At 37.7% G+C, this 27,304-nt stretch overlaps 2 protein-coding genes across 2 annotated transcripts; one reads left to right on the forward strand and one right to left on the reverse strand.

The window, feature by feature from the left end:
* Positions 1–327: 327 nt before the first annotated feature.
* tgm1l3 (transglutaminase 1 like 3) lies at positions 328–18,604 on the reverse strand. Its single transcript, XM_048177638.1, has 16 exons — positions 18,469–18,604; positions 17,239–17,312; positions 12,475–12,633; positions 5,991–8,498; positions 5,715–5,906; positions 5,365–5,616; positions 4,109–4,227; positions 3,854–3,961; positions 3,541–3,718; positions 3,314–3,452; positions 2,693–2,885; positions 2,196–2,349; positions 1,829–2,113; positions 1,258–1,418; positions 949–1,085; positions 328–840 (listed from the first exon to the last, which is right to left on the reverse strand). The coding sequence occupies exons 4-16, from the start codon at positions 6,559–6,561 to the stop codon at positions 696–698; spliced, it is 2,634 nt and encodes an 877-aa protein (XP_048033595.1). The 5' UTR covers positions 6,562–8,498; positions 12,475–12,633; positions 17,239–17,312; positions 18,469–18,604; the 3' UTR covers positions 328–695.
* Positions 17,645–22,352, forward strand: tent5ab (terminal nucleotidyltransferase 5Ab). The gene is made up of 3 exons (XM_048177656.1): positions 17,645–17,799; positions 17,929–18,784; positions 19,698–22,352. Exons 2-3 carry the CDS (start codon positions 18,398–18,400, stop codon positions 20,478–20,480), a joined length of 1,170 nt encoding a protein of 389 aa, XP_048033613.1. The 5' UTR covers positions 17,645–17,799; positions 17,929–18,397; the 3' UTR covers positions 20,481–22,352.
* Positions 22,353–27,304: the final 4,952 nt, after the last annotated feature.

Consider the following 27,304-nt stretch of genomic DNA (forward strand, 5'->3'; position numbering starts at 1 on the left):
CAGAAGAAATTCATACAGGCTTAGCAACTTGAGGGTGAGTAAATGATGACAGAAGTTTCATTTTCCTTTAAGACAATTAAAAGCTTAGTGTTTAGCCATTTTGGGCTTGGCCCATGTTTTCTTTTCTTCTTCTTCCTTTTTTTTTTTTTTTTTTTTTTTTTTTTTTGCCCAGTAGTGAACATTGTAATGTTAAACAGCCTAACCATTTCAACCATAGCACTGCTCAGCTACTTGTCTCAATTACCAAAAAGTGCAGTTGCTTGTTGTATGATGTCATGATAATTTCATCCACAGTTTCATTATTACACATCACAAACACTCATGTACTGCAAGTAAATGACTTTTATTGAGGCAACATGGAGGACAGATTATCAGTGAAGCTAAAAGAAGAAAATAAATCATAGAACACAACCACAAATTGTCAGTTGTTTAGGTTGACTACATAACAAAAGGAAGCAAATGATTAGAATGATTGAATATTTGCAATCTGAAACTACAAATACATCACATATTCCAAAAATATACCTCCTAAAAAACCAATATATGCCATTAATCATCCTCTAAAGATCCCGAGATTAAATGCACCCTTCACTAAAGATTACATAACTAAAAGAGCATTTTTTTAACTCTGCAAATCAATTTATGTGAAAAGCATGCTGAAAGCTTTCCGGTCCTCCAGTTATTTGAGAGCCTTTTCAGTGTTCTTTGACCACAACGTTGGCGCATCCATGAACCTGAGTGAGCTGAGGACAATCAAGGGATGCCAGAAGTTTGTGAGAGCCATGACACTTGGGAATAAAGTTCTCGGTCAGGTTCACCGTGGCCAGGCCTGCAATGTCACTGAAAAACAGACAAAAAGAAAGAATTTATTAATATACCAATAAAAATGAATAGTACCATGTTATATGTCCCCTACTTTTGCATAGTTTAACATGATTAATTTCCTACCCATAGTTGATGCATCTGCAGTGCTTCAGTCCCAGTCCCTCAATGCGGAAAATGGCATTCTTCAGGACACAGGGCAGTGGGTTCTGGAATGTGATCTTGATTGGCACTTCTTTGCCCACCACACAGTCACATCCAGGCTGAAAATCACAATCCGAATTAACACCATACTGGACAGTGATGCAAAAGACTCCATTTTCTACCCAGCTAATAATCAGTAGTTCTTCCAGCCATAAAAATTGCATAGTTTCATCAACAAACACACATTACGACCAACAGATGAAGTATAGATTTCAAGTTATTCAAACTCACAGTAATAACCAGATCTGGTGTGCACATCCTGAAGTTGAAGCGTTTGGCCACAATCTGCTTAGTCTGAGCGACCTGTCCAGCAACAGTGAACATCATTGTTGAATGATCCACAAGGTGATTCTTGTAATCCTCATATCGCAGGGCCCACTCCAGAACCTTGGCTAAAGGGATAAACAATGATAATGCTTCAATTGAAAGTAACAGTAAAATCCTCATCCCCACCATATCAGAACAATTCATATTAGACTCTACGTTTCATAATAGATGAATTTTCAACACTGTTACAGAACTGAATCTTGAGCTGAATAACGACACCATTGCGTTCTGTAGAGCTGCTTGGATAAATGTAAACATTCATCTGCTCTAAAGTCCAACTTTTATGAAGAGAACCATTGTTTGAATGAGTTTCGTTAAACCAAATCATTATTATTTTATTTTAATGAAGCTGAAATCTCACTTAAGGTTACTACAGAAGCATAATGCAATTACTTAACAACTTTTGAAGCTCATGGTACTGACTCTTGGTTAGTGTCTCAACTTTAGCTAAGCTCTTATTTGTTTAATTTCTTACATTCAGAGGCCTTGAGCTCAAAGCACGTCTGGTCCTTCTTCACCAAGGCCTTGTGGACTCCGGTGTAGTACGCGGCCGACACCTGGCTGTGGAGGGTGACGCTACGTGGTGAGCTGCATTTGTTCTTCAGATTGATGCAGAGCACGGCATCCTTGCCCACACAAGGTCCATCACCCTTCATGGTGACATCACAGATAACATCCTCAGCGCAGGGCAGTGGGTATGTGCATTTCTTGGAGCCATGACGAAGGGCTGTCTCCACAGCACGACGCTCCTCCTCTGAACCTGAAGGATGAAGAGAAGCGGAGGTAAAAATTACAACTATTCTGAGTTAAAGAGTCTTTAAGTGATGTGTGTGAGTTTTCACCTTCTGGGTGTTTGTAGTGGTTTGTGATATCCACACGCTTGTCTGAGCCAACAGCCTTGGTGCTGATGCAGTGACCTACTGCGTTCTTGTCAACGTGGACAACACAGAAGGTTCCACATGCTCTCTTCTGCCAGAAGACTACATCACTGTTCACCTAGAGCAAGAAAATGTAATTTTCAGTAGTAATAAACAGGAAAATAGCAGAATCCATGATGCAAGCTTCATCAAATATGAGACTTCGCATTCAAATTCAGCTATAAAGCAGTCATCATCCAGCTCAAGTTTTGTTCTCATCTGATAGTGTCAGTGCATTCAAACCAATATTACTGATTATATAAGGTGTCTTTTAAACCCCAACTAAGCAAGCAAAACACTAACACTATAATATATTGCTATAAGATATAGAGTGTGTACATGAGTACAAGAGATTCACCTGTTCTGGAATAACTGCATCAAAACCCTATGCCTAATGCTCAAATTACAATGCATAATCATACCTCAGCAAAAACAAAGGGCGTGTCATATTTGAGGAAGACCTGCCCACTGCGGATGGCAGCAACAGAGGTGGGGCCACAGCGGAAGATGCCCTGGCTGGTCTCCTGAGGAGTGGAATCAACCACCTGCCAACCTCCAAAACCACATGGGAGGTCAGGACGAGCCATCCAGGCCTCATTCCACACATGGTAGTTCCTACACGAAGAGAAGGAGAAAGATTCACAGCAGAGGAGACAGAGAAACATATTGCAATGCAAGAGGAGACAAGAAAAGATTGCAATCCAAATGTGCTTCTTTTAGAACATTGCATAGTTTAGGTGATCACAATTAGATATATAAATATTCAATTTCTATTCAGTGCATATACATTTTCTCACCAATAGGTGGTGCTCATCAAAGCTGCTATCACCAAACTGCATATGCAGCTTTGCAGTATGCAAAGCAATGTAAAGATATAGTCTCAATTCCTACTTGGAATCTTTATTATCAACTACTTTTATAAATATGTAGAGAAAATATCCAATCTAAATGGAATCAAAACAAACTTCAGTGCTTGTCCTAAAATGATACCATGACACTGTTGCTGATGTTACATAATGAAAGAAGTTTGTGCAGAATCTTACCAGATTGAATCACGGTTCAGGTGTTCGATCAGATCATAGTTCTCATCAAGATAAATATCTACTGTCATAGACACATCAGTGTCATGAGCAGAACAGAAGTTTGTGACGGGACGAGCGGGAATGCCCAAACACCTCAACACTAAGAGAAAGAGAAGAATATGTGCATTAAATCTACAATCACTTTCTCAACCTTCTCTCCTCCTTGTCCATTCTGCATGAACTCTTACGTGTGTTGGTGACTCCAGCAAAGGCCAAGCTCTGTCCATATTTGACAGGTACTCCTCCACATTTGTGGTACTGTTTCAGGATGGCACTGCTGCCGCACCAGGATGTGGGAGAAGTTCCATCTCCATAGCAGTTAGACCAGTTACCCACCAACACACCACAGTCATCGTTGGCATTAATCTATGAAAGAGTGTTATATTACTATCTGTTCTTTTGCTAAACATCATCAAGTCATGATTTCATCATTCATGTAAAGAATAGAACCACTCAGGATCAGCTTCATGGCATCTCAATAAGAGGAAAATGAAGACTCACAATAGCAGATGCGACTCTGGCCACGTTAATAGGGTCGCTCCATCCAGTGCAAGGTCCACCGCTCTTCTCCAACACGAAGAAACAAGCAGCCAAGACTCCCTCATCAAACTAAGAATCAGAGAGATTAAAATGAAGATGTTTGCCATGCAGTGTGCAAGTTCTATGGTCTATAAAAAGTGAAAATGCTTGTATTCCAGCACTTTAGATCAAACATCAAACATTTTGAGATATATTAATGAAAAGTCTGGCTCTCACTTGACCAAAGTTCCAGGTTCTGCAAGCGATCTGACATTTAGTTCCATAGTAGATTTTGCCCACGTCATTCAGCACATACTCAACTCTCTGGGCCTCGTCATCCAGGTACACAGAGTCATCTAGTAAAGAGAAAGATCACTGGAATTTTAACTGGGAAGCTTCATATACTGTAGTTTCGATAATGGTTTTACAACCATTTACTGATTATAATCAATGTTCCTTCTATTAATGCTCGATTAACATCCAAACAACAACAATATTTTTCTAAAAACAGAAATATGAAAATATATTGAAAACATTTCAGACTCTAGTAGGTTTGTATAATATATTTATATCTTGCAAATTAGGCTACTAAGTGTGGCATGTTTTTGTTTGTAAGATTTCTCACAGCTCTAGTCCTGTATTTAAAATTGGGAGTGACGGGAGTGAATACCCTAAATTATCATTCCATGTGTGTACGCAACACGATTCACTCTCGAAACTGCGATGATTGACAGCTTGGAAACCATTAACATTCTGGCATTCGCCACCACAATGTCATAACTACGATTGGAAAGCTCGGGGTTTTCTTTAAGCCCCGTTCAAGTTGGAGGCGTGTCAGTGAGAAACATGGCGGAATACTACACTACTTATAGGTATTTAGCAGTGAAAGTTGTCAGGCTTTTCTATTTACAACGAAGTAAGCTAATTGCCTGCACAACATATGATAGCATTATAAAATAGCAATACAATATGTAACAATAAAGTTAAAAATAAAAACAAGAAAAGCACACCTGATGCATTCTTTGTGCTTCAGAAGTGCTGAATTTTTTGTGCAATTAATTAAGAGAAGGTACACCGCCATCTTACTCCAACAAAAGTGACTTGAACACACCTGTTGTAAACACGACTTCCCACCTCATAAATACGAACTTCACAGGAGGACTTGAAAGCACCAAAAGACACCTCCGATGCACGTTTAAAAACGTCATTAACAACTTGTTGTTCAGTTCGGTTACGTACTGGGATGTCTGTAGATGCGGTTGTATTTTTCGGGAGTTAATTCGGTTTAAAAATGTGGTTGTTTCCTGAACTGTGTCTGTACAGAACGGGATTAAGCACTAAACAACTGAATTTAGCAAAAAAAGCAAAAAGAAAGCAAAATGTTCCCCACACATCTTTAGAGTCTTTTGCATGGAATTTCAGAAGTGCACAGTTCAGAATGAACATTCAGTTGAGATGTGATTCAAAAGTCTAAAATGCAGTACTGTACGTACCTTTACACCAGGGGTTGAACAGCATGTAAATGTCATTGCAAGGGTTGCATGATGACGTGGCTCTGCCCCTTGGACCGCAAGTCACAACGGTCAAGCTGTATCGTCCAATACAGGAAGTTGGAAGGGAGTAAACAGACAGTTTGATTCGGTTTTGCATCCTTTCTACAATCTTGGCCTCCCAGCGATTTTTTTTGAATTCGTCCACTAATGGAACAATCACCAGAGTGCCATTGCTAATTGATGGAACTTTACCTGAAAAATACAATCAACAAGAAATAACCAGGGTTATTATCATTAACTAAAACTAAAAAAACAAACAAACATGAACCGATCAAGAAGACTTAACCAACCAAGTTTCAGCTCCAGGTGAAGTTGGTCACATTTTGGATTGAATGGGCGGGACAGCTCAATCCACATCTGGAAACACTGTCCTCTACGGACAATGAGGTGATCATTACGGAAACAGCTGGTGTGATGCTCCTGACGATTCTGACACTTCCAGGATTTCATCAGGTCAACGCAACGTACCTGCAGAACCAAATCTGAGAAAAAGCAAGCAGGAGATATCAACTGGGAGCTTTAATGAAGACATTTCACAAAACAAAGAACAGATCTACAAGTCTTACCTTCACAGGTACGCACGCAGTCATCAGCGCAATCCTTGGGGAAGACTTCCTTGCAGTCGTAATAACAGCGAGGTCTCACATAGTCGCAAGGGATGGCACAAGGGTTAGCGCAAGGGTTAGCACAAGGGTTGACACAAGGATTCACACAAGGATTGAAAACAGGTTTCACACAAGGAGTCACACAAGGAGTCATACAAGGTTTGACAACAGGTTTCACACAAGAAGTCACACAAGGAGTCACACAAGGAGTCACACAAGGCTTCACACAAGGGTCCACACAAGGATTGAAAACAGGTTTCACACAAGGGTCCACACAAGGAGTCACACAAGGCTTCACGCAAGGGTCCACACAAGGCTTCACGCAAGGGTCCACACAAGGTTTACTGTACACCGGCACGTAGCCTTGTCCCCAGCAATGGTCATACTGCCCGAGTTTGATGCCTGGGAAACGGCCGATGTTGCAGTAGTTGTTGAACTGGCCATACTTAAAGACAGACATGCTGTGAGGTGCAGAAAAAGAAAGAATGAGAGTGATATTGTCATCTAGATGTATACTGTAGGTCTGTAACATCTTTCAAGGACTTATTCTCTAAATTTCACCAGAATATAAAAAGATGTACTAAATACAACGCATAACTTGATCATTTTAAGTTGATTACTTACATGTTTGCTGTTCTTTCTTCCGGAGTGATGTTGAATCTGAAGAGAGTAAAAGTTCTAAGTGAACTTCAATTACCGAAGCAAAGTAAGTCTGGCTGGAACCACGGCTTCTTGTGCTGTGACACCTCTCTCTGCTGTAGTCCGGTATATATATTCACATCTCCATTCCCAACCCATTCACATGAGTAACTGAAGTGCCTAAAGTATTTCCTTGTCTCATGAAAGGGAGGGAAGGATTTGAGATGAATCACGCGGGTTAATTTGAGAAACTAATGGTGCAAAATTACGGTTTAGTATAATTGTTCTGATAATTGATAGGCCTATAAGAATATCATTTTAATTGAGCAATGCCAGCATAAAGGAGCACATAAGCATGATTATGTATGGAATATACATTTATGATAGTTATACAATAGGGTCACACCTCATTACTGTTTTCCACAGTACTAAATACTGTGGAATAGTCATTAAAATACAATGCAAGTATTAGAATTATGTAAATAAATGAACACTTTTTTCAAATTCACAACCATTTGTCTAGATTTCAGCAAGCTCTGGGCTTTTCTCAAACAACTTCATACTGTATAAAAATAATAAAAAAGTATTTTTGTCTTGTCTTCCAGTACAGGAAAATTGCTTTTGCTTCTTTTAAGCATAAATTTAACAAAATTAAGTGAGGTTAATGTGCAAAGAGACATTTTTTTTACTGAAAGATTAGACAAAAACTGTGATTAAGAAAATTACTTTTATTACTTCACTATTCAGTCTTAATCTTCCATAGAAATTAATATCTCAGCACAATACTATGCATTTAATTAAAAGACCTTTTTGAATGTTAATATTAATTTTAATTGACTTGTATAGCAATTTGAGAGAGATCATGTTCTCATTTTATATTTAACAGGAAGATTCAAGATTGTTATGACGAGACCACTATTAAATACATTAGTAAATGTTTTGTACTCTGTGGTGTGACTTGCATAACTTCATCTAAAACTATATCATTTTATTTTAATCTTGATTTTTGGAAAAATTGCAGTTCAACTACAAGTGTCTCTCACCAACGAACCTCATTAACACACCCAAACTAGATCTTTCTGCAAGTCTTTAAGCACAAACAGACACACCACAGGTGTGTTAACGGCTTCATTTTGGGTTTCATAACGGTCATCAGCAAAACTGTCAACAAAAATCTCAAAGAGTTAAAAAAAAAGAAAGGATTAGGATGGAGACTTAAGTGTAATTTACATCATAATTATCAAAGAAAATAATTAGAGCAGAACTAACAGGACAAAACACTTACTGTTAATGTTGGGTTTGGCGATCAGGTTATGCCATAAATCAAATTAGTTGACCAATCTCTATTTCTCTATTGTATAATTTCTGATTAGGGGTTGAGTAAATTTGAGTAAATTAGCAATTAATAGAGGGGCAAGTGCGGTGTATGAATTGTAAATCTAACCTTATAGTTTCATAGTTATTAAGCACAATCATGCATGTTTAAATACATCTCCATTTGTTGGAGAGGTATTTTCCCAGTGAATGACTAATTTTCAGACCTGATCACTTTCCTTCCAATATAACTTGACCCTTGTCTTTGTGTAAAAGACCTAAGTTTGTAGCTTATTTGGTGGACAACATGCTCAAATTGATGAAGCTTGTCATATGAACCTAAAGGGATAGTTCACCCAGAAGAAACAGTCATATAGATCTGGAATGACATGATAGTGAGTACTGTATGATGACAGTGTTTTCATTTTTGGGTGCGCTAGAGTTAAAGCAATATTGAAAGCAAACTTACTGGACATGCAAGCTCATTTGTGTCTCCTCCTTTGGGTAGTTCTTGCACTTTGAAGTGTAAGCAAGAAAAGAAAATTATGTTGTTACCGTTTGGACATGAATTAGAATTACAGACTAAATGCCACAGTGAATCTCTTAAATGATTCAGTCTGGATACTAATGACACTAATTAGGTCAGTATAGAATCTCATACACGCTACTGACTGTACTCAGCATCTCAGTTTCTCACCAAATTCACAATTATTTTAAAATATTCTATCTATCTATCTATCTATCTATCTATCTATCTATCTATCTATCTATCTATCTATCTATCTATCTATCTATCTATCTATCTATATCATTCTATCTATCTATCGTTCTATCCATCCATCTATCATTCTATCCATCTATCTATCTATCTATCTATCTATCTATCTATCTATCTATCTATCGTTCTATCTATCTATCTATCTATCGTTCTATCCATCTATCGTTCTATCTATCTATAGACAAATAGAAGCCAATAATATGTGAAAATTCAAAAAGAGTCTTTGCCACTTTACTTTTTCTGGTTTTCAGGAAAATAATTGTTTAGTTTGTATATGATGGAATTTATTAATTAATTTATGGTTAATGCATCTGTTCGTACAATGTATGCATATATTAACAAAGCAAATATTTATACTACAATAAGTTGTGCTTCTCAGAGAACATAAAGTTGCTGTATGGTTAGATGCAATTTCAGCAGTGGCCAAAAGGGGGCATCTGATAATAATGAGCATCTGAACCATCAGTCCTTTTTGGTTGATACAGCGGTGTCTGAAATCGAAAGCTGCTGTCTCATTGTTGACTACCAAAAACTGTATCTGGAATCTGTAAAAATTGACATTTATTTATTCATTAACTTTCAACCGCTCACTCGGATGACATTTTTATTCTTTCAACCAACTGCTGAAATGCATGTAGAGGATTATGGGATATCAAAGGATACATTTATGCTGCCTTCAAAAATCGGCCAGATAAATACGTCTAAGCATGCAGAATGTTATGCAATCATTCAATGTAGTAAAGCAACATGCCTTGTTGCTTTACTACCTCCATACGGCAGCTTTGTTCAGGTTTGCATCTTTTCAGTCACATTTTTTGCAACAACAATCTTTCCAATAGGGGGCAGATTTTTGCCAGTGTCACTCCTTCCATAAACCGTAGTAGTATTCATATCGTAAAAGATATGAAAGTATATGACAAATATGTAAATAAATAGGCCACAAACATGTTGTTCTGTATAAAGAAACCACAACTGGATTGAGTTCCCAGTGTGTTTTGTGTGAGAGAGAAAACATGAGTGAGTCTGTGTATATGTGTGAGTTTGTGTTGTGAAACCACACACCATCAGGAAACTGGTGAGAACATGCTATTTCAGCAGATCTGTGAAAGCCATTTCACTTCCTCTCCATGTTGCTATAACTAAGCAACCACTTTTCTGCTGGGGTCTGTGATCATCTGTCCCTATTCCACAGATATTGCACAGTGTTGCTCTAACACTTGTTGTAAAACTAATATTATATATATATGTATATGTGTGTGTGTGTGTGTGTGTGTGTGTTATGGCCACTGATAGGTGAAGTGAATAACACTGATTCTCTCTTCATCACGGCACCTGTTAATGGGTGGGATATATTAGGCAGCAAGTTAACATTTTGTCCTCAAATTGATGTGTTAGAAGCAGGAAAAATGGGCATTTTTTGATTTGAGCGAGTTTGACAAGAGCCAAATGTGATGGCTAGACGACTGGGTCAGAGCATCTCCAAAACTGCAGCTCTTGTGGGGTGTTCCCGGTCTGCAGTGGTCAGTATCTATCAAAAGTGCTTCAAGGAAGCAACAGTGGTGAACCGGCGACAGTGTCCGGCCTGTGTGGTCCGATCCAACAGACGAGCTACTGTAGCTCAAATTGCTCAAGAAGTTAATGCTGGTTCTGATAGAAAGGTGTCAGAATACACAGTGCATCACAGTTTGTTGCGTATGGAGCTGCATAGCCGCAGACCAGTCAGGGTGCCCATGCCCATACCGCCAAAAGCGACAACAGTGACACGTGAGCATCAGAACTGGACCACGAAGCAATGGAAGAAGGTGGCCTGGTCTGATGAATCATGTTTTCTTTTGCATCACGTGGATGGCCGGGTGCGTGTGCGTCGCTTACCTCGGGAACACATGGCACCAGGATGCACTATGGGAAGAAGACAAGCCGGCGGAGGCAGTGTGATGCTTTGGGCAATGTTCTGCTGGGAAACCTTGGGTCCTGCCATCCATGTGGATGTTACTTTTGCAGACCAAACGGTATTCCCTGGTGGCTGTGGCCTCTTTCAGCAGGATAATGCACCCTGCCACAAAGCAAAAATGCTTCAGGAATGGTTTGAGGAGCACAACAAAGAGTTTGAGGTGTTGACTTGGCCTCCAAATTCTCCAGATCTCAATCCAATCAATCATCTTTATATATATATATATATATATATATATATATATATATATATATAACATATTTATAACATTGTCTACCTGACTAAAATGCAGTTGGTTTCTGTGTGCTGCCAAAACAGTGCCGACCCACTGAGGCCTGGACTCTATGAGACCCCTGAAGGTGTGCTGTGGTATCTGGCAAGATGTTAGCAGCAGATCCTTTAGGTCCAGTAGTCCTGTAGGTTGTGAGGTGGAGCTTAGACTTGTTAGTCCAGCACATCCCACAGATGCTCGACTGGATTGAGATCTTGGGAATTTGAAGGCCAGGGCAACACTTTGAACTCTTAATCCTGTTCCTCAAACCATTCCCTCACACTGCCTCCACCGGCTTGTCATCAGTTATCCTAGTGCATCACTTCCCCAGGTAAACGCTGCATACGTACAATACCGTGCACGTGATGTGTAAAAAAAAAATAAAAAATAAAAATAGGACCAGACGACCTTCTTCTACTGCTCCAAGGTCCAGTTCAGGTGTTTTCAATGGTGGACAGGGGTCAAGGTAGGACTCTGATTGGTCTGCGGCTTCACAGCCCCATACGCAGCAGTTGTGACACGTTCCTCCCATAACTATTATTCAAATTTTGTGTAGACCAGTAGACCTACTGTTGGCTCAGACCAGCCTGCGTTGTCCTCATGCCAACGGTTTGTGGTTTGTCCTTACTCAGACACTGTTGGTCAATTTTCACCACTGCTGACTGGAGCAACACACATGACTTGCCGTTTCAGAGATACTTGCCATAACAATTTGGCCCTCAGATCTTTGTTCCGGCCTATTTCTCCTGCAACCGACACGTTGATCACAAGAACTGATTGTTTGCTTACCATCTAATCTACACAGATCTTAATATATGTTAAGAGATGATCAAAAATATTCACTTCACCTCTGACTGCTCATAATGTTTTGGCTTTTTAGTGTATATATATTCAAATAGTATAGTGTTGTTCTAATTTGCAATCAAATTCCTTGCGTTAAATGCTTTAGAACATCAACATTAAAATCTCCTGATCAAGATGAGGCAAATTGTTAATAAAAAGTTACGATAATGAGTTTTCTATTATTTTATACCAGCAGTTTACATTAACTGGTTAACTGAGTCATATCTTAAACAGGTTGCACGTCTGTTCTGACAGGGTTAGTGACAGCAGGGAGAAAAAACAATGCTAAAACATTGCAACCTACCATTTAGTCATGCATATTCGGTACAATAAAGAAAAGAGGCTTAGCAGCTTTTAAAAACCACAGTAATTCGTCTGTCACTTGAATCTTGCCTAATTAGACACTGACATGGCCAGTTGCAACATTCACTCATCCTCAAATTGCATGAACAACTTTACACAAGGTACAGTAAATAAAAATATTAAAATAAAATAAAAAAGAGACTACATTACATTTTCAGCAAATCACACTTCTTGCATTTATAAAATTTTAAGGGTCAGGTAAAAAAAAATTGTTCTGCAAATTTTCAAGCTTTAACATGTACTTTATGTTGAAGATCATAAACTGTGATGCAATTAAGAACCTCACATTTCTTTATGTTTGTCTTGCCTGGTTGCTTAAGACTCAAAGCAATTCCTAGGAAGAAAAACTGATGTATAATTGCAGGATCAGCCTTAGTAAGAGGAAGACACACTTCCCCAAGCAGGACGGAGGTCAAAAGGGTCAAAGCAGTTGCCGGTCGAATTCCTGTCCATAAAAAACAACAACAGTTACTGGCAGGCCTCTTTATGAATCATATTGTATATTTGTCATTTTGTCACCATCTTAAAACTCTTTGCTTTATTTTTGATTTATAAATAACCGATGTCAGAAATAAAACATCCATTTTGTGCTATATTGCCACACCTCTCCATTTTACCACATTTTACTCACTTCACACAGAGATACACAACACGTACACAGAGCTACAACTAACCACAAACCAACTGAGGTTAGCTTCTAGAGCAACAAAACAAGCTATCGAGATCTCTGAAAGATGTCAAACTGATGGACAGATAAAATGAAAACAAATGAAAAATAATATTGCATTTATTTGTTGTATAAACAATGCATGTTGTAAATTTCACATGTTATTAATGGTGAAAAAGCAACCATACAACTTTCTAAGGGTTTTATATACTTTTTTGCCTGGCAGGTTTTTCGGCTTATTGGAGCATGAACGCAGCCACTTCACAACCACCTAGAACACCCCTTGCAACCACACAGCAGCACATTAAAATGCTCAAAACATCTTAGCAACTACTGTACATAGCAATGTGAAGTTTTGTGGCTTCAAAACTGTGTTCGATTATTATTATTGCTATTATTATTGCCAGTAATGGAGGTGATGTTGCTATTGCAAATGCTGCAACATTTAGTGACATATTATCAGTGCTGAGTAGTAATGGATTACATGTAATCTGGATAACATAATCAGATTCTGAACATTAAATACTTGTAGTTAGATTATTTTATGTTTTAAAATAAACATAATCAGACTACAGTTACTTCTTATTGATTACATTTTATTCTCACAATGGCAGTAAATTATTCCCCCACTACTTCATGTTGTTGATGATAAAGAATAGAATACAATATATTTTATTATAATTATTATAGTTATACAATCCTCTTCAAATCTATGTGAAAAACGGGTTATGTCAAAAGTAATCAGATTATATTAGGCCTACCTTTAATGTGTAATGGATTACATTACTAACTACAATTTTTGTCATGCAATTTGGAATCAGTAACCGAATTTGTAAGTAATCTATCCAGCACTGCTGATTATTGTTAGTACAGTTACTAAATTGAAGGTATATTGGTCAAGTCATAAAGCTTTTCACACTACGCTTAACTCTGTGTAATCGTCATTCTAAACCCCACTTTTAACACACTTTTTAATAATGTTATACACTTGTAGCCTAATTTAGCAATGCTTTTTACCCAAGGTTATTAAAGCCTGCTCTGGAATGAAGCTTCCGGTGTTACTGTTAAACCTGCACTGCAACACCAAACTGTTTGTCTGCAAAATTTCATGAGTGAAATACAGTCATTTCAATAGCAGTGGCGGTTGGCGCTAGAAATTTGTGAGGGGCTTGCGCAAACAAACTGAATTAGTAATGCAGGACTGAATGTAATTGTTAAATAACCGTTTGACAAATGATATAATAATGTATCATTACTGCTTAGCCAAAACATGGAAAAATCAGCATTTAAAGCATGCCATAAAGCAGTGGTCTCAAACTCCATTCCTGGAGGGCCACAGCTCTGCATAGTTTTGCTCCAACCCTAATCAAACACACCTGATCCAGCTAATCAAGGTATTCAGGATTATTAGAAACTTCCAAACAGGTGTGAACTGGAGCTGGTTGGAGCTGAACTGTGCAAAGCTGTGGCCCTCCAGGAACTGAGTTTGAGACCACTGCCATAAGGTAAGGCTGGGCAATATGGCTAAAATATGGCTGAATATGACAATATGGTTGAATGGTGATATGATATAATCTCTGTATTTTCTACATTTTTCAGAATTGCAAGTTATAAAGTCAGAATTGCAAGTTATAAAGTCTGAATTTCAAGATATAATGTCAGAATTGCGAGATATAAAGTTGGAATTGCGAGTTATAAAGTCAAAATTGCAAGATATAAAGTCAGAATTGTGAGTTAGAAAGTCAGAATTGTGTGATATAAAGTCAAAATTGCGAGATATAAAGACGCAATTGCAAGTTATAAAGTCAGAATTGTGAGATATAAAGTCCGAATTGCGAGTTATAAACTCGGAATTGTGAGATATAAAGTCAGAATTGCGATTTATAAAGTCACAAATGCGAGATATAAAGTCGCAATTGCAAGTTATAAAATCAGAATTGCGAGTTATAAAGTCCGAATTTCAAGATATAAAGTCGGAATTGCGAGATATAAAATCAGAATTGCGAGTTATAAAGTCCGAATTTCAAGATATAAAGTAAGAATTGCGAGATATAAAGTCGCAATTGCAAGTTATAAAGTCGGAATTGTGAGATATAAAGTCGGAATTGTGAGTTAGAAAGTCAGAATTGTGTGATATAAAGTCTGAATTGTGAGATATAAAGTCAGAATTGTGAGATATAAAGTCAGAATTGTGAGATATAAAGTCAGAATTGTGAGATATAAAGTCAGAATTGTGAGATATAAAGTCAGAATTTTGTGATATAAAGTCAAAATTGCGAGATATAAAGTCTGAATTGTGAGATATAAAGTCAGAACTGCAAGTTAAAAAGTCAGAATTGTGTGATATAAAGTCAGAATTGCGAGATATAAAGTCAGAATTGTGTGATATAAAGTCAGAATTGTGAGATATAAAGATGCAATTGCAAGTTATAAAGTCAGAACTGCAAGTTAAAAAGTCAGAATTGCGAGATATAAAGTCGCAATTGCAAGTTATAAAGTCGGAATTGTGAGATATAAAGTCAGAATTGCGATTTATAAAGTCACAAATGCTAGATATAAAGTCGCAATTGCAAGTTATAAAATCAGAAATGCAAGATATAAAGTCCGAATTTCAAGATATAAAGTCCGAATTGTGAGATATAAAGTCAGAATTGCGAGATACTGTATAAATTTGGAATTGCGAGTTATAAAGTCGGAATTGTGAGATATAAAGTCGGATGTGAGATACTGTATAAAGTTGGAATTGCGAGAAATAAAGTCAGAATTGTGAGTAATAAACACAATTGCATGTTAAAAAAGTCAGAATTGTGAGATATAAACACAATTGCCTGATATAAACTCGCAATTCTGAGAAAAAAGTCGCAATTATCCTATTTTTTATTCCGTGGCAGAAACCAGCTTCCATATAATAGAGAGAGCCAGAGAAAGTGTGTAACTGTCTCAGTGGTATATCTGGGGTGGTGGATTGGCTAAAGCCTCATCTGATCTCATTGCATGGACCAAATGTCAATCTCTGTCTTACCTCGACAATGTCTGCCTGACTAGAGAGACTAGACACTTTAATGTAGTATGCTCACACGTTTCTATTTTTGTAACATATATTTAAGTCTGAGCTAAAGAGAAAGCATATGGGCAATTAAACGGAAAACAGTGTGATAAAGTTTATGACTCTGGGTGAGTGTGTGTGGAGAGAGAGAGACAGGAAACTCCTGACTGCTTCAGCTGACCCTGAGGAATGTCAGATTCCTACAGACACATTCAACATCACATGGGTCATTCAATGCAACTCCTCCCCTGGAATCAGGTCACATATCACCCGAAAATTATTTAATGTTTTATGTTGTTTTAATTAATGTTTATATAATTATTTCTACCATTGTAGCCTATATAAATGTTTTATTTAAAAAAGTCAAAATGCAAAAATACATACAACAGTCTTTACTTTTTTTAAGCAATATATTATATTTCTTTTGATTTCAAGAAAATTAAAAGAAAAAAAAAATAGTTTGCATAAAGAAAATAAAGAATATTTTAAGGACTAAGACTTTTTGCATTGCATTTTTTGACAATGTGTTTGTTACCATTTCTATCATTGTATAGAAATGATTTATTTAAAAATGATTTAATTAAATAATGTCAAAATACATAAATAAATAAAACAATGTCTTGAGTTTCTTATATCTTATTTATTTTGATTTTGTGATAAAATGACTGGGACGTGTTCTTTTGCTATATTAAAACAACAACAACACAATAAAAAACTGATATAAATATTCTTTTTCATGCATTGTGTAGTTAGAGTAAATTCATACTGTTCAGATTCAAGCACTAAACACAGGGTTTGCCTTCTCTTCCTCACTTAAACACACACTCACACACTCAGAAGTGCGTCCAAGACTCATGGTGTAGGGGGTAATCTTAGAATAATCCTGCTTTATTGGCTGTTACCGCTGTGACGCAGGTACGCTCCCCCTGATAGATTCTGGGTGACATCTAGCCTGACCTGACATTACAGTCAGTCATTTATACACACAGTTACTAGCTAGTCTCTTTCTATCTTGCACACACACACACACACACAGTTTCAAACACATCTCCATCTCCCTCCCTCACAAACACACACATTTGCATAGCCATCTTAACAGGGACTTCCCTTAGACTTCATTTGGCCTTAAATTAAGCTAATTACTATAGTAATTACTACAGACTAACCCTAACACACACCCCAAACCCTAAAATAAAACATGCAGCACTTTAAGCGAAGCGAATAAAGACATCACAAACAGTCTTTCCATATTCCTACTGAGGACGCCTCTTTGTCAAATAACCTATAGGGACATTTTTCTGCAAATTTGCCCCTAAAATATAGTTCTCTTTACTCACCTGTATAAAAGACACAGCTCAAGTTTCAGACCTGATGACTTTCTCTAGAGGGCAGCATTGACATTCACTTGTATCTATAAAGGCAGAAGTGTTTTTTTGCTAGTCAATTTTAATTGATGAATTTATTATGTAGGCTATATCACATATTAAAGGCATTGGTGTCAAAGAATAAGTCTTATACCAAATACAGTTGATTATTTTGGCTATATAAATAATAATAATAATAATAATAAAAAAGTTTAGCAAAAATGATTAAACTATACTTATATATAGTTATATGTAATTATTAAACTATATATATATATATATATATATATATATATATATATATATATATATATATATATAGTCCTGTATTGGTCGTAAATGCGTATAACTGTGTATAGTATTACTGTAGATGAGGAGCGCGTGTCTGGATTGGTGTGCGCAGCTGTCACTCAAATTCGCCGTCACTCCTGCTTTAGTTTACGGGTTAATCTCTATGCATCCTCACTATGTGCAACCGAGATGACATGAGCAACCAGCAGTTTACACAGAACAGCTGACAATGTGATCGTACAGGTAGGTAATCCTTTCACACATAGTATTGATTATGCGCATCTATGTTCGTTTAGTGCGCACTTTATGCTTTAATAGGACTTGAAACTCATTGCTTGATTTTTTTATACTTTTATTTATTTATTTTTACAGAATAAAACAACATGTAAAGGCTCGAAGCGTCCAGGTTTCACTTTAACTGATGAGGAGAGAGACTGGGTCTTTTGCTATTTGATATTCGTGTTATTGGAAAGGCGTGCCCCCTTTTTATCCGACCTGAAAACTCATCGCAATCATGCAGCAATCGTTCTAAATTCTCACGGCCCCCCGAGAGCCGTGAGAACCCGCGTCCACCGCCTTCGCCACGAACTTCAGCGCTGTGCGCAAACGGGACATCTGGCAAGCTTTTACGCACAGTGGTGAGGCGCAGCAGCGGCGCGCTGCATGCAACACGAATGCATAGACGTGCATATAAACTCTCACGCGACTGAAAAAGACTCTTCTCAAGAATTATAACATTTCAACCGCTCCTCGTTTCGTTGGACATGGCCAAAGCGATATAAAATTACAGACCTGATTCTAGGACTAGCCTAATTAACAAACCGATCTCTAATCACTCGCCATGGAAGATAATCTGAGTAACTTGAGCGTGCTGAACTGGGAGCAGGTGAAGCGTCTGGATGTCATCCTTACCGAATCCATCCCTATTCACGGCAAATGGAACTTCCCCACTTTGGAGATGAAACCTCGGGATATCGTCAAAGTGGTGCGGTGTCGCATGGAAGAGCGCAAGATCCACGTCCGGGAGGTCCGGCTGAACGGTTCCGCGGCCAGTCACGTCCTCCACGAGGACAGCGGTTTGGGCTACAAGGACCTGGACCTCATATTTTGCGCGGATCTGAAGGGAGAAGTGGCGTTTCAGACCGTCAAGGATATCGTTCTCGACTCCCTCCTGGATTTTCTGCCTGAAGGAGTGAATAAAGAGAAAATTACTCAAGTGACATTAAAGGTGAGCGCGTTATTTGTTAGTTAGTAATTTTTGTTTTAATTGTGTTGTAAACTGGTGTCCTGCTTAGCTTAAACCATCCCAAACTTTTTATTGCTGGTTTTACTGGGGTTTTAGGCACTTTTCAGCTGGTCAGACTGGGAGACTATGCAGCTAAACCAGATAAAAAATAAAAAATAAACTGCTTAGAATTGCTTAAGATGTCTTTAAGCAAGGTAGTTAAAAATCCTAGCTAGTAATTGAAACCTTGCAGGGGTTGATTCATCATCGCAACTGCGCCCTCGAGCAAGGCACTTAACCTCAGGTTACTCCATCAGGACTGTCCTTAATTTAAGTGTAGCTACTGTCAATGTGGATAAGAGAGATTCAGCTAAATGACTGCTTAGCAACTGATATAATTCCATATGTTTCATGTGTTAAGTAAAGGGGAAGTGCATGACATGCTATCATTTGACATTAACTGGACCTGGACATGCCCTAGAGAGTGTGCATTAGATTTAAGCTGCAATAAGATAAGGAGACTGGTAGTAAAAACGTTGGTTTCTACTACAAAGAGGATTTCTCTAAACCAATTTACGATGGATCCGCTTTCACCTCTCTTGACCGTATGCAAAAGCAGACAGCGTTTTCATGTATTCAAATTAGGCTGATACAATTTATAGCAATGCAATGTAATGCCTTCACTGGATATGCAAAGTGACTTCACAATGTCAAAATGATGCATCTGTAGTCTTCTACTATTGAGAAAATGCTTATTGTAGACATATTTATTTATTTGTCTGCTTAAACGTCATCTTTGCACCCACATACAAATCCATCTTTCAACATGCATATAATTTTCATTGAACAAATCTTTATATTGGACTTTTTCCAGATAAAATGGTCCTCATCCCAACCATTCTTTCTCTTTCCTCAGGAGGCTTACGTGCAGAAGATGGTGAAAGTGTGTAATGATTCAGACCGTTGGAGTCTAATCTCGCTCTCCAACAACAGCGGGAAGAACGTCGAATTGAAGTTTGTGGATTCCCTGCGGAGGCAGTTTGAATTCAGCGTTGACTCATTCCAGATCCGCCTGGACTCCCTCCTGCTCTTCTACGAGTGCTCGGAGAACCCCATGGCCGAGACGTTCCACCCCTCCATCGTGGGAGAGAGCGTTTATGGAGACTTCAGCGTAGCCTTGGACCACCTGCAACGGAAACTGATCTGCACGCGAAATCCAGAAGAGATCCGGGGCGGCGGCTTGCTGAAGTACTGCCACCTGTTGGTGCGAGGTTTCCGCGCCGCTTCGGAAGCCGAGATGAAGCTTCTCGAACGCTACATGTGCTCCCGGTTCTTCATCGACTTCTCGGATGTGGCGGAACAAAGGCGCAAGCTCGAGTCCTATCTGCAGAATCACTTTGTGGGACTAGAGGACCGGAAGTACGAGTACCTGACCACCCTACACAGTGTCGTCAATGAAAGTACGGTATGCTTGATGGGACACGAAAGGCGACAGACTCTGAGCCTCATCACCATGTTGGCAGTACGTGTGCTGGCGGAGCAGAATGTGATTCCCAATGTGGCTAACGTCACTTGCTATTACCAGCCTGCGCCGTACATTGCGGACGGCAACTTTAGCAATTACTACATTGCTCAGGTGCAGCCAGTCTATGCCTGCCAACCCACTCACACATTCTCGCCATGGTTGCCCTGCAACTGACCGACTGTTAACTCACATCTTGTCCAACATGTCCAGTTAGAGCACTCGCCCAATGAGACCAGTTGAGAAGTCTGTATGTGTGTGCTCAACAATGTGAGGAAAACCCAAGACTTTCCCAATTGGCTTTTGCCAGCTCGCAGCAAGGAGAAGCTACGAGAGCGCCGGATTGGGAGAAAGGGAGGGAGAGTGAGATAACTTGGATTTGTTCCCATCGGGCAACACGTTCTACCTAGGCTTCCCATGGCTAAGCGCCAGGCCTACAGAAGCGCAACACTGGCTGAGAGGAAACACCATGGAGACATTATGAAGAGAAAATTGTATTTGTTAATGTACATATGTGTGTGGTAGACATACTTGAAGAATCGAAGAGATCCTGCATATCGTGTTGAAAGGGTGGAAAGATTAGCAAGGGAAGTTTTATTTTTGATGCTCAATACTCATGTTGTCAGACATAAAGAACTGAAATCAATGGACACTTTTCTCAAGCCAAGGATATTCTCGTAGATACCAGATACCCAAAACAGATGATCAATTAAGTGCCTTAAACTGAAAAACTAAAGTCACTCTGTGAATCACCCTAAAAAGCACAGTATGCTGGTCAAGACATCTTTTTGCAGTCACATAAAACCGTGGGTAGTGTACATTAAATGGATGATGAATAGTTGCTACACCAATTTCTTATAATGGTACCACAATCGTGAGAATTATGGGGGCTATATGAAAGTGTTGCATGAGTTTTTCACAGCTTCTTGTCTCATTTAAACTGACCTCAATGTACTGTTGGCTCAGCGCTGGCTTAGCTCAGATTAAAATGTCCAGGGCAATGCCATTACATCTAAGGCAGAGAGGTAAAACAGGTCGAGGCTGAACAGGAAGAGAATTAATGAAAGTTGTTTAAGTCCAAATTGTTGTTGTTACATCCAGGTTACCTGGTGTCTTTCTGCAGGCCTAATTATCACACGGCCACCAAATCCAGAGATTATACCTTTGACACATCTGACCTGCATAACTTGGGGGATTAAGACCAGCAGTGAGAAGCAGAAGCACATTTAAGGGAAGTACAACACATACCAAAGATATTCTTGATATTCTTAAGATTGTGAAGCAACAATACTTGACGCTAGAGCATCTACATGCTGTTGGAACCCCATTTGAGTTATTCCATAAAGTCTGTATCATCAAAGAGCTCTGATATATGTTAAAGCCTTGTCCCATATACTCCCCTAAGCCCTTGCGGTCCTCCTCAGAGTCTACACTTTGGTGACGTAATGCTGCATAATGCTGTCTGGTAGTCGTCCAAAGGTGCGGGCTCGGCAAAACGGGTGCATCAAGGGCACTCATGAGCACCCTTCAGAATCCAAAAATGGGACACCATACAGTTACATGCATGCAATTGCTGTCATGAGTCTTGAGGATTGCAAGTTGGGACAGGGCCTGAGATTGTCGCTTGTACTCGTGGATAAATTCGCTGATCATACAGAGATGGACACTTTCCTCCCATACGCTCACTCACATATAATCATATCTCTTATTTTTCTACTGATTCTTCTATTTTTGTACATTGTGATGTTTGTAAAAAGGTCTCGGTTAGGACCTTACTCTAATGCTGTGAAGAGTACCGTTTTCTTTTATGAGTCGAAAGAAAACCCGGCCGAGCATTAGTGCAGCAAATTCTCAACACGCGTTGGTGTAAATTTTCATATTGAGTCTTGGATGCCCACACAAGTGTGAATGTCTCTGTGTATGTGTGTCTTATCTTCTAAATTAAACTTGTACGTGAATTCAGACGAGAACTGTTGATGTCGCAATGCATCATGTATTTGCAAACATGAATGACTCATTAAATGGTGATTTTCAAAAAAAAAAAAAAAATACATTGACTCAGTGATGTTTGTTAGCAATTGTTAGTCACTGTTTGACCCTTATCTCTTGTTAGCCCATACATTATCCCTTCCTGTTAGTGGTTTTAACTAAACCAATACACAGCATGATGTTTAGAAAGCCCCCAAAGAGCACTACAATGCATTTTGGATGATTTTGCTTGTTAAAATCATGCTAGACCAACACTACCACTTACTAGCATAAACAAGAATTGAGTAGCATGGAAATCCATGCTTGGTCTTTTCAGCAGGTAACTGTGTTAAAAACATATAGGTTCTGCAAATGCACCACATTTAAAAACCCAGCATTTCTTGTTGCATTGCTACAGTAACTTAACTATTAGTCTCTTACACTTACTATAGCAGATGGTCAGTCTGTTTAGGTTGCACCAATCTACCTGTTTAACGATTTCTCCATATAATCTTGTGTGTTTAATGTACTTTGGCAACTGTATGTCTCTCAACAGACTTGTAACTGTTGGCTAAGCAGCACACAGTGCAAGTAGATTTATTGTAGCCTGCGTCATGTTGGCGTAGACTGGATATCGCTCCAGCTGTCCCTAACTCTCCCTCAATTACTTTCTCCCCTTTTGTACTTTCGTATAAGGAATTGCTGCAATAGCACCCTTGACTTTTTGAAAAAAGTTTGAAATGTTATTTTTAGAAATGTGTATTTTGTTTATATGCTTCCTTTGAATTACAGTTCAGTCCAGTTAAACTTCTTATGGAGTGTGGCCAATTCAACATATGAATTCAAAGGGTGAAAATTATTTAACTATGAATTTGGCAAAACCCTGAGATATATATATATATATATATATATATATATATATATATATATATATATATATATATATATATATATATATATATATATATATATATATATATATATATATATATACACACACACACACACACACACACACACACACACACACACACACACACACACACACACACACACACACACACACACACATACATATATATATATATATATATATATATATATATATATATATATATATATATATATATATATATATATACACATATTAGCATCCTGGACTTGGCCACAAAATCTTCAGATATGTAGATTTGTAGATTATCTACTAGTGCTGTCAAATATACACATACATATATATATGTGTGTGTGTGTGTGTGTTTATAACATTTATGTTAGATGTGATTAAATGTGTTATATATATATTCTGTATATATATATATATATATATATATATATATATATATATATATATATATATATATATATATATATATATATATATATATATATATACACACACAGAGATTTATTTATTTACATTTATTTAATTAAAAATACAGTAAAAAACAGTAATATTGTGAAATATTATTACAATTTAAAATAACTGCTTTCTATTTGAATATATTTGACAAAGTAATTTATTCCTGTGATGGCAAAGCTGAATTTTCAGCATCGTTACTCCAGTCTTCAGTGTCACATGATCCTTCAGAAATCATTCTAATATGCTGATCTGCTGCTCAAGAAACATTTAATGTGTACAATTGTACAAAATATTTGTGTACAATATTTTTTTTCAGGATTATTTGATGAATAGAAAGTTCAAAAGAACAGTGTTTATCTGAAATCTAATCTTTTGTAACATTATAAATGTCTTTACTGCCACTTTTGATTGATTTAATGCATCCTTGCTGAATAAAAGTATTCATTTCTTTAATTTCTTTTCAAAAAAATAAAAATAAAAATTCTTACTGACCCCAAACTTTTGAACGGTAGTGTATAATGCTACAGAAGCTTTGTATTTCAGATAAATGCTGTTCTTTTGAACTTTCTATTCATCAAGGAATCCTGAAAAAAAAAAAGTACACAACTGTTTTCAACATTGAAAATAATCATAAATGTTTATTGAGCAGCAAATCAGCATATTAGAATGATTTCTGAAGGATCATGTGACACTGAAGACTGGAGTAATGATGCTGAAAATTCAGCTTTGCATCACAGGAATAAATTACTTTGTCAAATATATTTAAATAGTACACAGTTATTTTAAATTGTAATAATATTTCACAATATTACTGTTTTTTACTGTATTTTTAATTAAATAAATGTAGCCTTGGTGAGCAGATGAAACTTCTTTTAAAAACATTAAAAATCTTAGTGGTTCCAAACTTTTGGACTGTACTAATATATATATATATATATATATATATACACCAGGGTTAAATAATGAGTGTTGAATTGGCCAGACTCCATAAGAAGTTTAACTGGACTGAATTGTAATTCAAAGGAAACATGTAAACAAAATATGCATTTCTAATAATAACATTTCAAACTTTTTTCAAAACTTTCAAACATGAAGAGCAACAAACATTGCATCGATAAACCTTGCTTTTCTAGTTAAAATTTAGTTATATACATTTCATCTCAATTTACTGTAATTCTACTTTACATTTAAACTCAAATTGCTATTCTCCATTCTGTTTGCAACCTCAATTCAAACTTGAATTGGAAATTAAAAGGAATTTTGGAAGATCAGTAGACCAGCTTAGGCTGGACAGCGCAAACCGATCACTTTATTATTAGACGTTTAATATTTAGGGTCTTTTTGTCACGGCATGACTTTGTCAGACAAAGTAATAATATTCCCCCTGCTTATGTTGGAAGGTAAAATTCTGCACTCTTATAAAGCAAAATATGATTCTTGCCCAAAAAGGTTAAGGATGAGTCATCAAACAAATGTTGCTACAGAGTTCCTGTAGCTTAAATGGTGAAATATGGTGCAAGCAATGACAAGGTCACAGGGTTTCTGCCAAAATGCATAAATGTAATAGTGAATGTTAGTGGCAATGGGAGCTAACACCAATATTAATAGTTGCATTAATAGTTTAGCTCCCACTTTTGGCATACGTGCACGGTGCGCTAGTTCAGCTTAACCTCTGGGTCTGACTGGATGAATAATTGGGTCTGAGAGCATGTTAACATATAGGGGGCTGGGCAGGGCCAACGTTATCCTCTCGTTAAGCGGCACTTCAAATATACTATATTTAGCGCTCCATGAGAGGGATATTAACCCATCTTCTCTAATCTGATTAAATGCTTAATAGCCATGTGCTCAACAGTCTAGGGTAGTTACAGCCCTTGGGTTTATGAGTATTGCACTGTAACACATACACCAGGGTGAGAGTGCCCTGCTTTACCATCAAATTAGATTGTTGGGTCAGTGTGACCTGAATTTTGTCGAGATGAAGATGCGGTAAGAAAAACAACGAGAATGAAAATGGTTCTTTCTTTCCTCAGTTCACCTCCTTCTCATGCCTTGAGACAGAGCAAACAAAAGCTCGCTCTACTAAGCTGCAATCTTGCACAATTCGCCTACTGATCTAGCCTCAAGCTAACCATGTGACATGCTAATTAATCTGTTTTTCCTTATTCATTTCTACCATTTGTATGCAGTTCCTCATGTTAAGTGTTCCCTTCCCAAGACTATGAACTGGTACTTCATGGGCTATTTTGAGAGAATTGAAACCAACAGTGCCACCGTCTGTCTTTGTTCTATCTAGAGTGCCTCCTTGTGACAAAAATGCTGTAGTGCATCCTGAATGAGCTGTGGAAAAATACTTTAGCTGCTTCACAATACTGCAACAGACAACTGATTTCAATCAAACCCATCTGTAAGAATTACGAGGCCCGATGAATACAGTTAGATGGCTTTAAATCTAGAGCATGGCGGATCAGTGATGTTTGATTGATTGCTTACAGAAATGTTTAGTTCAGAGGTCATAAGGTTTGTTACAAAGTGGGTTTTAGTTCTCAAATATACATTAATTTCTTCTTAATAAGCAATTTGTGCCATGTGGACTTAAACTCTCTTAAAGCATACTTTTCACACTCTCACTAGTTTAATTTGTCACCATGCAACAAGCAAAATACATTTTTATTATGATTAACAATTTTGTTTTTGCTATTTAGCATGTAAATTTGGAAAGCTTGAAAAAACGTAGACACTGCTAAAACAATCTACAATAACAATGAAATATAAGCAATTTATATCTTGCTTCCAAATAGATTTATTCTGTCAGAACATATGGTTACTTTTTAATGGCTGCCAATGAATGGGTTGCAGGGGTGATATATTTTTGTTGACCAACCCGGACATGGTTCTTTTCATTGGACTTTCCAATTGGCTTTTGGATTATTTCAGAAAATAATCTCTGTGATCAACAAAAGTTTATGATTCTTAGGCCCTGTCCACACGAAAACGGTTATTTTCAAAACCTGCAGCTTTTTTAGATGCGGTTTGGCCGTTTGTCCAACACAGTATCCGGTCACTGAAACCAAAAATTTTTTGAAAACTCCTGCCAGGGTAAAGATATTTAGAAACTCCGGTTACAGTGTTGTCGTGTAGACGGTGAAACCAGAGATTTTGGCTCGTGACGTCGGAACCGGTAATAATCCTTTTTTTCCAGGCTTCTGATTGGCCAACATGGCTTTACGGTAAGGGATATATCACCACCTGTTGGTTTGGCATGCTCTTGACAGCACTTCATAGCGTGTTTTTGAGTTTTCATGTGGACACGATTTTTATGTTTAACGTTACCCGTGTACGTGTGGACTAGGCCTTACACATTTTGTTCATCAAGACAATCTTGACAAGTGAACACAATTTTTATGAAAATTGATGAGTAAATGCAATCAGCAGAAGTAAAAAGCTAAAGTCAGACTACTATTGGAAAGTTTGAGTTATAGTCAAGTCAAGTCACCTTTGTTTATATAGCGCTTTTTACAATGTAGATTGTGTCAAAGCAGCTTTACATTGATAACTGGTACATTATTTTGGCTGCACAGCAGCTCTTAAAGAATAGTGTCAATGCAGGCAGATCAAAGCACTGTTGAATATCAAATGTCAAGTGTCCCCAACTAAGCAAGCCAAAGGCGAC

This window comes from Megalobrama amblycephala, linkage group LG24 (genome assembly GCF_018812025.1).
Source record: "Megalobrama amblycephala isolate DHTTF-2021 linkage group LG24, ASM1881202v1, whole genome shotgun sequence".
NCBI classification, from domain to species: domain Eukaryota; kingdom Metazoa; phylum Chordata; class Actinopteri; order Cypriniformes; family Xenocyprididae; genus Megalobrama; species Megalobrama amblycephala.

Coding starts and splice junctions, on each gene's coding strand:
- tent5ab (XM_048177656.1), top strand. CDS start 18,398: ATGGAAGATAATCTGAGTAACTTGAGCGTGCTGAACTGGGAGCAGGTG. Junction 18,785..19,697: donor TTACTCAAGTGACATTAAAG/GTGAGCGCGTTA, acceptor CTCTTTCCTCAG/GAGGCTTACGTGCAGAAGAT.
- tgm1l3 (XM_048177638.1), bottom strand. CDS start 6,561: ATGTTACAGACCTACAGTATACATCTAGATGACAATATCACTCTCATT. Junction 5,907..5,990: donor CTGCGTGCGTACCTGTGAAG/GTAAGACTTGTA, acceptor GCTTTTTCTCAG/ATTTGGTTCTGCAGGTACGT. Junction 3,962..4,108: donor GAACCTGGAACTTTGGTCAA/GTGAGAGCCAGA, acceptor TCTGATTCTTAG/TTTGATGAGGGAGTCTTGGC.